Source organism: Patiria miniata, unplaced genomic scaffold, assembly GCF_015706575.1.
Source record: "Patiria miniata isolate m_02_andy unplaced genomic scaffold, ASM1570657v1 HiC_scaffold_29, whole genome shotgun sequence".
Lineage (NCBI taxonomy): Eukaryota > Metazoa > Echinodermata > Asteroidea > Valvatida > Asterinidae > Patiria > Patiria miniata.
In genome coordinates this window covers 2,473,048-2,487,805 of record NW_024037068.1, presented here as the reverse complement: position 1 = coordinate 2,487,805, position 14,758 = coordinate 2,473,048, and the positions used below count along the sequence as shown (strand labels likewise).

The 14,758-nt window shown below is 40.0% G+C and overlaps 2 protein-coding genes and 1 long non-coding RNA gene across 3 annotated transcripts; 1 reads left to right on the top strand and 2 right to left on the bottom strand.

Moving 5' to 3' along the window:
• Positions 1–321: 321 nt before the first annotated feature.
• Positions 322–3,537, bottom strand: LOC119735944. Its single transcript, XM_038209908.1, has 3 exons — positions 3,183–3,537; positions 2,535–2,630; positions 322–2,346 (listed from the first exon to the last, which is right to left on the bottom strand). Exons 1-3 carry the CDS (start codon positions 3,514–3,516, stop codon positions 1,286–1,288), a joined length of 1,491 nt encoding a protein of 496 aa, XP_038065836.1. The 5' UTR covers positions 3,517–3,537; the 3' UTR covers positions 322–1,285.
• A 3,171-nt stretch (positions 3,538–6,708) lies between these two features.
• On the top strand, positions 6,709–9,192 carry LOC119735849. Its single transcript, XM_038209787.1, has one exon. It carries the CDS (start codon positions 6,709–6,711, stop codon positions 9,190–9,192), a length of 2,484 nt encoding a protein of 827 aa, XP_038065715.1.
• A 1,215-nt stretch (positions 9,193–10,407) lies between these two features.
• On the bottom strand, positions 10,408–12,442 carry LOC119736258. The gene is made up of 2 exons (XR_005272298.1): positions 12,393–12,442; positions 10,408–11,633 (listed from the first exon to the last, which is right to left on the bottom strand). It is a non-coding gene; the product is annotated as an uncharacterized LOC119736258 (long non-coding RNA).
• Between the last annotated feature and the right edge of the window lie 2,316 nt (positions 12,443–14,758).

Below are 14,758 nucleotides of genomic sequence, written 5' to 3'. Positions count from 1 at the left end.
GGGCTGGAGGCTGCAACGACAACCCAACAGTAGAGCAAGTGGGGTACAACATGTTTTCGTTCTATGTTGCATCAAAGTGCCTGAAGGCTTCACGGAAAGCAAACGTCCGACCAGTTGGCAGTGTAGCAACAGTTGTAGACAACACACCCCTACCAAAAAGAGCCAAGCACAAGTAGTGTGCATAATTAATAGCCAGTAGTGTGTAAAGTTGGAATATTTTCTTAATTCCCACCGCCTTCAACGTCTTTCTAGGCAGATTTTGGTACAAAAATATCCATTTTATTATTATCAAAGAAAAAACAAAGACGGAAACCACTTCACTTTCCTTTTGGTGTTCCAGATCAATTTTAGTTCATATGTCAAGCATAATATAAATGGTAAAAATACATATTTAAATAGTTTCAGTGCCATATCTAGGAATCAAATTTGTAGTTGTACTTTTGTTAAGGTCATAAGAAGTACATGTACATGTAAGTCTGTATCCTTTACAAAGTCTCACATGGAATGTTCATTGCACATGTCATTCTGAAAACACTGAACTAAAATGAATAAGCAAGGATGGTACAGTGGAAAGTAGTTAATAAGCGGTCCTTGGGACTTGGCAGATTACCCTTATTATAACAGGAACCTTGTATTATCAGGAATGAAAACAATGAAAAACAAAGAATTGGGACCTAAAATTTTCCTTGTTGTATCCAGAATCTTGTATTAACAGTGCTCTTATTATCGAGGTTCGACTGTACTAGTTTCAATTTTTTCTTTTGGTGCCATCTGTGGTACAATAATATGTTTTTGCCAAAGAAGACACGTGAATTTGGGGAAAAATTGGTTTACTAATATGAATGGTACAAATTAAAACAAAACCAACTTTACTTGCTTTCTATGCTCAACTTCATGTTCATTGTATTATTTAAAAAAAGCCAGACTTGTTACATGTTCTCATAACTATTTTGTTCATGGTCGACTGTACACATAAAAAGGTCAAGATGCTTAATGAAGTGTTTCATACAAACAGCTAAATGCAAGAGCTAAACCCCGAGGTGATAAATTATTTCTTCAAAGTGATATGTACCATCCCTTAATAAAAAAAATAATTTATTTATAAAAGCCAAAACAAAGTTGCCTAAAATCATCTATTATGATTGGTATGTGTTTTTCTGCAAAACAACGGTTTCAGCTTACAGGTTCTTTTTTTAGCAAAGTATTTAATGGATACTTCATAGACAGTGAGTAATCATAATTGAAATACTCAAACACTGAAGCTACTTTTTCACACACAACTGCATTAATCCACAGGTTTTTTTTCAGCTTCCAACTTTTTACGCAGAGCTTTCTCAGCTTTCTTGGATACGGCTTTACTGTTCCTTTTTTTAAGGTCTAAATACACCTTTATAAATGCCTTGCATCTTATTTTTACGTAAAAATTTACCACTACATCGAACAGTTTTTTTGAATAATCTGCACTTAATTTCTCGTGTATTACATTACTCCAGTAGTCTTGAACTAGATGATTTGAAAATATTTTGTTACCCAGAACCGCTTTTATGTCCACTCCTTGAAGTTTAGCTAAATTTGTGTGCGTTAAGAAAACTCGACTGACAAGTTCCATAGCTCTAAAATAAAGATATACATTGTCAGAAATCTTGAACAATCCACCTCGATTCTGTGTATCAATCCATTCTCTGGTGTACTCTAGAAAGTTTTTGGCATATCCTGAACCTGCTACTTCCCAGGAAGCAAGAAATTTACAAAATACTTCTGCTGTTTGATTTTTTTGTTTTCTGAACTTTTTCAGGAGGGCGAATGGAATATAGCCTCCGACGTATCTCAGCACTTTTTCCTCTTCTTTGTCTAGTGAATTTTGAGTTAGTGGTTCATGTATCTCTGGTGCATCCTTCTTGTTTCTAGCCTCTATGACACGTTGAAAAACAGACAATAATAAGTACTGAAAGACAGTGTATACATGTTTGCCCTTAGAGTCTATTCCTTGCGACTGGAGTAGCTCCTCCCACTTCGTGCACAATGTTCCCCTTAGCTTATGATACTGAACCCAAGTGTTCATATAAACTTCCTCCTTCAATAGATTGCCGTCCTTTGTATCCAAAATCAGCCACAGTGCAGAAACAGCCGATGTAAAATATTCCTGTACATGCTGTTCGTTGATGCACATCAGCAACTGTGTGATGAGGAGCAGTGCTTGCACAGTTGTGGAATTTCCCAGATTGAACATTGGATGATTTTGCATTGATGTAAGAGACTGTGAGAAGTAAGAGGTTGCATTCTGTACGGCATCATCCCTTGTGTACAAGGCCTCGGGTCTCTTTGTAGCTGCGGGTGTCTTTGTTGCTGTGGGTGGAAAAAAAAGGCCAAGAAAATTAAATGCATTTGTCTAACTGACTATAAACAATGGAAAAGCTCTATCATCAAAATTTTTACCATTGACTGCCGGCTGCCCAAGAATGTCAGATGTACATTTAGGCTCGTGCATTGCTTTTCTTTTAAAGAAACACACTCATGCATACTCCAACACTTACCAGTCTTTTTGGTTTCTTTCTTCTTGCTCTTGCTCTTCGCTTTTCCCCCTTTTCCTTTGGCTTTAGCAGAAACAGCCTCAGATGTAGACGATGAAGCTGTACGAAAAGACGGGCAAGAGAACACATAAGACATACTTCAAATTTCCATCGACCATGTTGAAAAATCCTCTGTATGAAGTAAAACTAGGGGCCTAATGATATAAATCCTCAAACAAAAACATTCTCTTTCAAGTTTCATTACACCATTACGGTACTCAACATATTCCCTTTTTTTCAGTTTGCCTATTTTCTTGTCATGCTTGTCCTGGCTCCTTGTCCTGATCCCAAAACAATTCTGTTATAAACATGTCTTCCGTTTTCCTTGCTCCATGGTCTTACCGATTGTCAGTATTTTTTTCAGAATTCAGTAGAATGGCGATTGCATTTTCATAGTCAAGCAGAATTTGTTGGGGATTGTCAAAAGAAAAAGGGATTGTTCAGTTGGAAATTCGTTCAGTTCAGATTCAGGTATTTATTTTGGAAGTGGAAAAACTTTCCCTCAACATGGAAAATAAGTACCAGCACAATTAAGTTCGTGTGTCATGTGTGTGTGTGGTAAGCTGAGGAAAGTATATACTTAATTGGAAATTAAAAAGCTGCAATAATCACCTTCAACAGAATTGTTTAGAGTGGACGAAGATGAAGAACATGGTTTGCAGTTGTCACATAACCATTCGCCGTTTGGGATTGTTGCCGCGGTGAGGCCAACGCATTCATAATGGTACCATTCAACGCTGCAACTTTCACCGTCGCACGCGATCATTTCCTTCGTCGGAACTCTTTTACAGACACAAAACTCGCGGCCATCATCTTCGTCCATGTCATCCACATCATCAGGCATTATATTAACGTCGTATTCGCCCTCAGACAGATCGGAAAAATCGCTAAAATCATCAAAATTGAAGTCACCAAACACGAAATCTTGCGGACCGTAAGCAGCCATTTTGGAAGACGACGCTGTTTTTGCGCATGCGTGTTATGACGTCATTCTACCCATCATGCCAAGCGACTCGCTGGACCGCGCGAAAATTGAATTAGTGAAGTGTTGACATAGCTGGTCTTATTGTGCGACCCCCACTAGTTTTACGACCGCGGCGACCATCATTGTTCCTTTGAACTCAATGTGTGCTCACTCCTTCCGTTTTCCTTGCTCCATGCTATAAGGGAACGAACTTACAAACTAAAAGAAGAAACGACTCTACAACAACCCACAAGTACTCTTACGTTTTTTTTTACTCACCTATGGCATGTATGGTGTCTCTGTTGACATTATGTTGAATACGAGTAGTCCGAGTAACTTGGACCCAACTTGTCGCCTTTTTAACATTCGGACATGGTCTGGCGATAGTGGGGTCCTAGCCCCATAAATGTGGCCTATTTACTGGACTACCTCCGTAATTTACATACATGTCGGCATGTAGGCCAGACTTCCACGTGTACAAAAACATGTCGCACTTTGTCAAATTTTGATTTTCACTTTTAGGCTTAGTTTGTAGGGTTTTTTTTGCGTTAGAAGCATACTCACCATGCTCACCCTCTTTATAGGCTAATCAGAAAGTGCTGCCTTTTTCAGATGTCTAATTTTTGTGAAATTTCATGTTGAAATTTTGATACGCAAACGTGTAAAAATGAATCTGGAAATTTCACGAAAAATATACATCTGAAAATGGCAGCACTTTCTGATTAGCCTATAAAGAGGGTGAGTATGTTTTTAAAGCAAAAAAACCTACAAACTAAGCCTTAATGTGAAAATCAAAATTTGGCAAAGTCGACACGATTTTTGTACATGTGGACGTGTGGCCTACATGTATGTTTACGGAGGCAGTCCAGTAAATTGGCCACATTTATGGGGCTATATGCCGAGCAACACAATTCTGTCATTGACCCAAAAACCCAACATTGCCCAAAAAACCATCAGATTTCACCCTCAAAATGGCCTCCAAATTACTAGATACGCCACCTGTGGTACAAGTAGACATCGATAATTAAGATGGTTGTATTGAAGTTTACTTACGATCCGGATGGAAAGTGAAATTTCCCGTTCAATTCCGAGAGCTCCCCTCGCTTTTTTTGTGAACACGTTAAATTTCCGATTCATGTTAATGTTTGAACGACGCGATGTGGTCTTCATTCCCAGTGTACATTCGATGGTTCCCGTATCCTGAGTGCGATTCCGTTACCAAGCGCGTGCAATGCATCGATTATGATAATGAGTAGAATTGAAATAAATTCATGAACATGGGAAATACACAGACAAGAGAGATCAAGTTCTGTGAATATAAGCTTGCAAAGATCGTCTTTCTCCATTGATGTTTTCTTAGCATTTTTATGATGTCTATTCTGTCCGGCCTGCATGCAAAGCACTGTACTGCAGTGTGCATGCACGGCGTGCGACTATTGCATCGCATTTCCATCATGCCTTCTTTGGCCCTTAGTGCGCGGCGCAGCGGGAGCCAGTCACTGCTGCATCGAACACGGTCCACGGTCCAGTGGATATTTCGAGCCCTGGTTAATCCTGTTATTTAGCTTTGTTTTGGTTAGCTTTATTTTGAATTGGTTTCTATTTTTATACTTTTGATGACAGATCAGATTGCGTTTGAAGCTCAGGCCTTCCTATGAACTAAGGCTGCATACAAGTCCCTACAATCCCGGCCAAAATGGTTGGGACACTTCCTGAGCCTGCCACAGTCACCCACTCCCCTGCTCAATGTTGTTTTCACCGGCTGATGGAGCACACACTGCGCAAAGAGAGACAACATTGAACTTGGGCCAGGGGGTTGGGGGCCCAGTGAGATTTGGCCAGGATTGTAGCTGTGCTAGTCCAGGTCCTGTTCTGATGTAGCAGCCGTCTCAGCCCATGACTCCGTTCAGGTTTGGTACATGTAACTCAGCCCCATCATGTGTATGTACTTTCTTCAAAGCAGGTAAGTCTTGTTTTGAATTTCTTTTGTTCCTATTCCGTGGGAGATCACCGTGTCCCTTTTTCATGTAGCAACAGGTCTGCTGCAAGTGATGCCATCAGTTCCTACATGTAGCTGAAAACAATACAGGATCCCATTTGGCCCCTACGTGAGAAGTAGTAACCTTAGAATAGAAAACAATACTTCGTCAAAGTGGGATTATCACCTCAAAGGAACATAAACTATTGGTGGTTAATGTTTCTATTTACATGACTGTCACAAATGATGTACATGTAGTCCTAAAAAAATACTCTGTGTGTGGAATGTAAAAGATATTTAACCGGAGTGCTGGTTTCGATACATGTACATTGTGAAAGCTAGAACTGAAAGGATGCATGATCAACCCCAATTTTTTTTTCAGGATTGGGGCAGTTGGTGTCGCATACTGCTTGGCTTGTTTTTTGAGAATGCAATGATTAAAATATCAATTTAATTAAAATAACCCATAATCATGTCCCTGCAGTTTTAAAGCGAACAAAGGGTTCAAGATTTTGGGAGAATGCTTAGTTGAGAGAGTGTATCTTTCCATGTGAACTTTAGAAATTGCTGTACTCGGCAGCAATGGTTGCTGGATATTATACATGTAAGCATCTCTTAGAACTATTGAGGCCCTATAGCAGGCTTTTGTGGTTGGATTCTTTCTGTAGTTAAAGTATCCACATGGAAATGTCTACTGAATATACTGATTTAGATATGAAAGATTTAGTATTCTCGTACAGCCATCCTTCTTTTCTGAGGTGTAAAACTGTTAAACACAGTCTACCTTCATAGCAAGTGTACTAGTCTGTTTGCTGTGTCTGTGAGACATAGGCCTATTTACTCCAATTTTGTCATGTTTGTGCAAGTATGGCCAATAAACTTACAAAAACTTACACAAGTGTATATATGTTGTATTAATGAACAATTTTCATTATTATCTATTACTTGATAATGTATGTTATCAGTCATCCAGTAGTAGTAGATGATTTTTCTTAATTGAATCAAATACTGGAACTTACTTAATTTTGCAACTGTGCAACTGTGCGGGATTCCTAGCCGTCTCTCACGTGACCAGTCCACCGGGTCACCAGTTGCCTGACGAAGTCCGATGGTTTCGGACGCAACGTCGCACAGTTGCAAAATTAAGTAAGTTCCAGTATTTGATTCAATTAAGAAAAATCATCTACTACTACTGGATGACTGATAACATACATTATCATGTTAAGAACAATTTCGGGCAGGATTGCCTACAACATGTACGATCATTTGAGAAGACGGCTAGGAAAATCGCGAATTACCGCAACCATTTGAGATTCAGTCTACGTTGCCTCCATGAACACGTGACACCCCGGAGTATCAAACTCAAAAGCAGCATTACAGGACACAAAGCAGAAAACATTCTGAGAAATGCGGAAAGAAAACTACTCAATGAGAGAATTCGACAGGTTAATTTCAACATTGACGTACTAAAACAGAAACACGAACAGCTTTCACAGAAATTATCGTCAACGCTGTCACGTGATACATTCGATCGAGTAACCGAGTTCACCAGACATGCGCAGTTAACCCAACACGAGAAAACCAAAAGACGCCATCTTGAAAAATTCAAGTCCTTGAAAACCTCGCGAGCGGAACTGGACAAAAACTGGCGGGATTCTGGAAGTTTTACCACCAATGCCAACGCAAAGAAGTGGGTCAAGAATCTCTCCGACCGTACCCTCTCACGGAATGAGTTGTCAGTCCTTGCAAAAGGATTAAACTACGCTGTTGTGCCGGAAAAACCGCCCATAGCTGAATTCATCACCGCTACGGAAACGGCCATTTCCCAAGCGCGTTTGAACCAATCCGAGGCGGAAGTACTACGCCACCAGGTATGCACCACGATATGTAACACCAAGCTGCCCTCCCCGAATATCACCAAGGAGGAAAATAAGGCTCTGTCTGATCTATCCAAGGACAAGGATATAGTCATCGTCCCTGCCGATAAGGGCAAGTGTGTGGTGGTACTGAATAAGCAAGACTACGATGAAAAGTGCAAGGATCTACTGAAAGACAAGAACATTTACAAACCTGTGGGATGTAACCCAACCAGCGGCTACAGAAAGAAGGTGACTGCTTTTACCACTAAACTTTATACGGAAGGGACTATAACAGTGGATCTCAAGAGAAAAATAGACCCTCCCACTGAACCCTGTATCCCAGCATTCTATGGGTTACCTAAGATCCATAAGCCGGATCCGATACCAGTGCGGCCGATTGTAAGCAGTATTGGATCGGTGACCTACAATCTCGCTAAATACGCAGCCCAAATACTAAGCCCTCTAGTGGGTCAGTCCCCACACCATATCAAAAACACCAAAGAATTCGCCAATCAGATCAAAGACATCTGTCTAAAGGACGATGAGACAATAACATCTTTCGACGTCAAAGCATTGTTCACGTGTATTCCACCTGACATTGCGATCAAAGCGGTCCAGGAATTTCTTCAGAAAGACACTACCCTGAAGGAACGTACAGCATTGAGCGTCGAGCAACTCATTGAATTGGTGGACATTTGTCTGAAGACTACATATTTCTCATACACTGGAAAATTCTACAAACAACAACATGGCTGTGCAATGGGTTCTCCAGTTTCTCCAATCGTAGTCAACCTTTGCATGGAAATCTTCGAACAAAGAGCACTCAACACCTACAAAGGAAAAACACCTAGACTATGGTTAAGATACGTGGACGACACTTTTGTCATCATCGAACACAACGAACAGGTGCCTTTCTTTGAACACATCAACAACATTGATGAACACATCAAGTTCACTCAGGAGCCCTGCAAGGAGAACAAACTTGCTTTCCTAGATTGCCTGGTCACCCGCAATAGCGATGGTACTCTCTCTTCTGACATATACAGAAAACCCACACACACAGACCAGTACCTGCAGTTTGATTCTCACCACCCCCTGGTTCATAAACTAGGGGTCATCAGAACACTGCAATATAGGGCAGACACCATCATAAGTGACGAGGACCAGATCCCCAAGGAGAAGGACCACATCCAAACTTCACTCCATCAATGTGGATACCCGAACTGGGCTTTCCACAAAGTCAACAAGAACAAACACCAACGTAAAGACAAAGGCGGGGTAAAGCCAGTTAAAGCCCGGGTCACCATCCCCTACATTGCCGGACTGTCTGAACGGATCAAGAACTCTTTCAAGTCACGTGGCATTGCCACTTGCTTCAAACCGTGCAACACCTTACGGGGGAAAGTGGTTCGAGTGAAGGACAGACAGCCCAAGGATACACGTTCCAACGTGGTATACGGGATCATCTGCGGGGATAAAGACTGCTCGGAGTCTTACGTTGGGGAAACCAAACAATCCCTAAAATCCAGGACCTACCAACATCGGCGGCCTAGCACAAACGAGGCACAAAACTCTGCTGTCTTCTTACACCTACGTGACTCTGGTCACACTCTCAGAAATGAGGATGTTGTGATCCTTGATAAGGAAGAGCAGTGGCACAAAAGAGGCATCAAGGAAGCCATCTGGGAAAGGGTTGAACAACCAACACTCAACAAAAGAGGGGGGCTACGCTTCAACCTTTCACATGCATGGGACCGGGCCATTCAAGGGATTCCTAGCCGTCTCTCACGTGACCAGTCCACCGGGTCACCAGTTGCCTGACGAAGTCCGATGGTTTCGGACGCAACGTCGCACAGTTGCAAAATTAAGTAAGTTCCAGTATTTGATTCAATTAAGAAAAATCATTTTCTATTACTGTTTTAAAATTAATAAACAAAATTATAAAAGGGAAAAAACTTTCAAAGAGTTGAACTTTCCTGAGCAAACACATGTCTAAGAAAAGCTTACAAACATACCATACAAGTAACAAGCAGCAGGCCTACCTATCTTATCTTTGGATGCATTATGCTTTGCGGTAGCTTGCTTGGACATTGAACTTGAAGGCCCTGGCTGTTCCTCTTGAGAGTAGTCCAAATCATCATGGACCTTGTCATGGAAATGTTTCTTTTTACAAATGTATGCTGCCTGTAGCCTCTACCTTCCTCTCCATCGCCAGAGTTTTCTTCATCCAAGAATGATTTTTCTTTTGCTTTTAGAATCTCTATCTTGTACAACTTTTTCTTTGATCGGCTACTTACTTCTTTCTTCAGATCTGAAGTAATCTGTTGAGCCTCTTCCAAAGCCCATTTTAATTTTCCTTAGAGTCTTACTTTTCTGCTTAGCACTGCCAGACGTCAGTCAAATACTCCATGCAGTCACCAAAATGATATAAACTTTCACCTAAAATGAAATTGGGATGGAACTCCAAATCACTTTTATTATCTGAATCAAGATCGTCCTTACCGTGGCTCTCTTCTTGAGGGGCAGGTTTAGGGACCAGCATGGAATACACCACCAGTGCTGAGAAACTCCTACAATAAAGTTTACAATTCCTGATACAGAATAAAATTCCTAATGCCCTGCACACTTCACCCATGAATGCTGGCTTGTCACGCAGGACATAACTGCCATCATGCTCCTTATCAAACAGTCCGTGTAGGACTTCCTTAATATGGGAAATCCCGAGAAGCTCACGCCTTTGGCCACCTAAGTTGCTTACATCCTCTTCAAAAAATTCAACACAGAGTGGAATGTTGGATATGAACTCATCACCCCTCACTTCTGCAAGTAAATGTAGATCATTCATTACAGATGTTCTGCAGATAAAGACTTAGTAGTGTTTCCTTCCATGTCATCAGCTGTAACTGCCCCAGTTGGATGACTATGGACTTCATGAATGTTCATGAACTGATCATGACCGTTCACTGACAGTAGTACTGTACATGAACAGTCATCGAACAGTTTGTGAATATCAGTGAACAACAGGAGCAACAGTAATTTTGATGAAATTAATTCATTAAATGTCAATTTAATAAATAAGGACACATTTCATGAACAGTTCTTGAACAATACAATGTACTCGGATGCAGTTCATGGGTACTTCATGAATAAAACCACGTCTTATGAGTTTAGTTATGATATTTCTTGGGAAAATTGACTACACGTCATTTATAGGGAGCATATGGTGTCAGGAAAACAAAAGAAATTAATGTTTAGATTTCCAAACCATTCAGAAAACACATACCTACATGTACATTTTAAAATCTTGCCGGAAAACCTCAAGTGCATTAATTCTGCCTTGGGGCAGGCTTAAAAAATGACTGTTCACGAAGTCAGCGAAGATTCGCGAACTAATTGTGATCCCAAGTTAAGAGTAAACATCAAGCTCTCCAGGTTCATTTGCATTGCATGACAATGCGTCTTTGTTATGCTAAAACTATGCTAATGTGCCACAGCCGCTGCGTTCGCGAAGTGCGCGAACCTATTGTACGCGGAGTTCTTATCAGAACTTAAAACTACTAAGCGAAAGTACCACTACTTAGCAAAAGTACATCATCTGAGTGATGGTAGTTATTACTAGTTGTTACCGCAAATCAAAATGATCAAAAAAAAATTACAAACATGAAGTTGTCTACCAAATATGCTGTATTATATGTGACTAAAAATAAAAAGATTAAAAAATAAAATAAAGATTTCTAACCCTAAGTTGGCTAATAATATACTAAAAATCTAAAAGAAAATTACTTTTAGCACTATTTCTACTGCCCCAGGAGTGAAGATTTGCTAACTAAAAATGTGACATTCTCTAATGATTCAGTTGGATTGGTTTTAGAAATAGGCATGTGCCTATATGTTTGTGCCTATTGTTCAATTGAGCAGTTTTCAAATACCAAGTTGGCTAATAATACATGTATACTGAAAATGTTAAATAAAATACTATTAAATGTCTCCATTTGAATGTATTTTTCTTTACAGTTAATACTTAATACTTAGGCAGTTCAAGGGTATTTCCGATGAATCTGGTCGCCTTGCACTATCAACTCATACATGTAAGTTGATATTTCCTGAAGAGACAACATGGTGGTGTTGATGTCCGAAGTCGTTCCCATGTTTCTGTTGCGACCTCTTCTTCCATAATAAAGTCGGCCTACTTTGATGGAGTCACCTTCCTTCTCAAGACCGATGATGTCAACTTGAATTGTGTCCTGTGAAGGTTGCTGGATCTGTAAAACAGAAATACGAACACATCGAGTTTGCAAAATGCAAGTATTGTTATTGTCTTCTTGGTAAATGATGTAAATAGGTTGGCGAAATTGGGTACTGAGTTGTGATTGGGTAATAAATAGGCTTTATGAAGAAGAGCTTGGCATGTCATTGTGATATATCACTGCTTTGTGTGGAGCTCTAGAAACACCATGCAATTATCTATTTTTGGATGACATTCAACAGGCAAGGTATTGGAATGTGGAGAAACATTATTTAAGGATGACAATGTAACATTCTGATGTAATTTGTGGTAAAAGAAGAATGTCTAGTGTTCACTAATTTATGTTAGGATGACAAGATTTTGATAGCAGAATGTCGACATCATGAGAATTTATGTCAGGATGACGACGTTTTGACTTGCATATTACATGTACATGTATGTCGGGATATAGAAATTGCACTTTTAGGATGTTGTCATCCTGATGTACATGTATATGAACATTGAAAGTTGACATCTTGATTGTAAGATGCCATCATCACAAGATGATGGGTGTAAGTTAGGGGTGTGAGTGACCACTGATAAAAATAGCTGAAAACAGCTGAGAAAGATGTAAAAAGCTGAATTTTGGAAATGTCCTATACTTTTGAATACATCAAGTGAGAGAAAAAAGCTGACATCCAAAAAAAAAAAAAGTGAAATCAGCTTTAAACTAAAGCTGAGATTTCACACTCCTAGTAAGTGTAGATATGATTAATTATGTACATGTCAAACTTACCAAAACGTCTGTGTGGTTGGTTGTGTTCAGGGCTAATGCTTTGATGTAGTAGTTTTTTTTAGGGGGGGCCCTGACTTGGGTGAGGCTGCCGGTGTCTCCCATTTTGATCGGGCTGTGTGTGTTTCGGTGCCACAAGGCAACGTGCATGGTTCCTGTCGAGTCTTTCATCGTTATGTTTCGGACTGTACCTTGTGGATACGATTTTGGAACTTCATCCTGAAAGAAAGGAGCAATGAGAAGTTATTTTGGTTGAGTATATAACAACATGAGATTGCCAAATGTGACATTGCAATTTGGTTTTTGCTGGATCATATTTGGCAACAGGGCTTGTTGAGGGACGGCCACTTCTGTAGGAGAACTGCAATTGCGTATTTTACGCAATCAAGCACGCATTGTGCAGTATTGAGAATGTTCCAAACACACATGTTTGTTGGTCGAAATGTGTTCGAAATACGACGAAGCCGATGCGTGTTATGCAAGTTGACACTCGGAATACCGATGCACGTGGATGGTCTGTAGGAAATGACGTCATATGAACGAAATCTATTGGGCGATCATTAAGTGGGGAATAAGCCCAGTACACTAGTAATTATCTTACCTGGATAGCAACACCTTGCACTGTCACCGACTGGCCGCTTTCCTCCTTGATCTGGTCAAAAGCCGTTGGCAGTGCTTGTGGCGGATCTACAAGCATTCCGGCTGCTTGTAGGATTGTGTCCAGGATGGTCAGAGGTGTAGATGGCGTTACCTTTGTTTTAGCGTTAATCAGTATTAAACCGCCTTCTGGCCTTTTGTATAGTTTCTTAAGAGAACAGCTTTCCCAGCTTGAAACTTGGAGTACAGCTCTTTACTGTAGATATAGCCTTTGATGACTCCTGTTTCGTCAGCGAACCTGACTTCGAGTCGTTCTTCCTTCTCTTTGGTTTTGACGACATGGAGCCTTATTGGTTTCAGGTATGGGATGGCTTGCTTCCATTCAAGATTTTGTTGACTGTCTCCATGATCTGCATATAAAGGAATTTTGAAAAATTGCTCAGGACAATTCTACGCAAACTATGAGGGGAAATTATAAATGAATATATGCAGGTAAAATATTGTGATACATGTATCTTTCAGCATGTATCTGTAATGGGCGCCATAAAAGTTGTCTAAAAGAGAAATTAAATTTGAATTGGATTTTTTTATATCATGTTGCTACTTAAAGAATGATTAATATGTTAACTTAGTTATTGCACTTTCAGTTTAAGTTGATATGGACATCATAACAAAGGTAATTTTTGGCATATCCTGTTGATGTAATGCGAGTATCCGGTTTTCTTTTTGTTCTGAGTGCCATGATAATCTAATTTTATTAGCATAATACGAGATTTTAGGTTCCAGCATAATTTATTTCATCTTCAAAAACTAATCACAATATTATATTAAACTGAAGAGAACCATTTTTTTCTACGTCGCCGTCAGCATTCGGTGTGAAGCCTTAATCATTATTTAATTCGTGTTTTTACATTCAGTTTTTCCCTGCAATCGTGTTTTCTTCCACTAAATTTTCTACAGGTTAGTGCTTGCGCACTGTCTAGCCTTCCTAAAAAATATTAGGAAGTTGTCCCAATATCCGTTAATGTTTTTGATTAACTTCTGCATTGAAAAAATATCGCTATTTCACATGCCACTTTACCTTTCGCTGCCCGCGCTCGCGAACATTAATCTCTCAAATAGGCCTAAACCTCGATGTATTTTGAGCACGCATGTTCGCTGACTTCGCGTTATTATAATAAGACGTCCAAGTGCTGTGAATTATTCAGTATGAACATTAACATAACAAAGGCACAGGTTTCGTGACTACCTCATTAACTTGACCACGCATGGATGACTAGCTCCGTGAAGTTCGCGAACTGCTCTGCTATTAACGCCGGACAGATATTTGCGAACATTCGCGAACATTTCGTGAAGTCTTTATTGAAGCCTACCTTTAGTGGAAGGGGAAAAAGACTTGCTCATCAGTGTTCAGAAAAAAGAATTTCACTGACACTCTCCATTTGAATGTATTTTTCTTTACAGTTAATACTTAATACCTAGGCAGTTCAAGGGTATTTCCGATGAACTGGTCGCCTTGCACTATCAACTCATAAGTTGATATTTCCTGAAGAGACAACATGGTGGTGTTGATGTCCGAAGTCGTTCCCATGTTTCTGTTGTGACCTCTTCTTCCATAATAAAGTCGGCCACGTCATCATTGAACAGAGTTGATACTCTGATACGCCGGACAGATATTTGCGAACATTCGCGAACATTTCGTGAAGTCTTTATTGAAGCCTGCCTTAAGTGGAAGGGGAAAAAGACTTGCTCATCAGTGTCCAGAAAAAAGA

What these genes read in the sequence shown, in the direction of transcription:
- LOC119735944 (XM_038209908.1), bottom strand. Translation starts at nt 3,516, where the DNA reads ATGGCTGCTTACGGTCCGCAAGATTTCGTGTTTGGTGACTTCAATTTT. An exon ending in TCTAAACAATTCTGTTGAAG is followed by an intron (nt 2,631 to 3,182) that starts GTGATTATTGCA and finishes CTTTTCGTACAG; the next exon opens with CTTCATCGTCTACATCTGAG. An exon ending in GAAAGAAACCAAAAAGACTG is followed by an intron (nt 2,347 to 2,534) that starts GTAAGTGTTGGA and finishes TTCCACCCACAG; the next exon opens with CAACAAAGACACCCGCAGCT.
- LOC119735849 (XM_038209787.1), top strand. Translation starts at nt 6,709, where the DNA reads ATGACTGATAACATACATTATCATGTTAAGAACAATTTCGGGCAGGAT.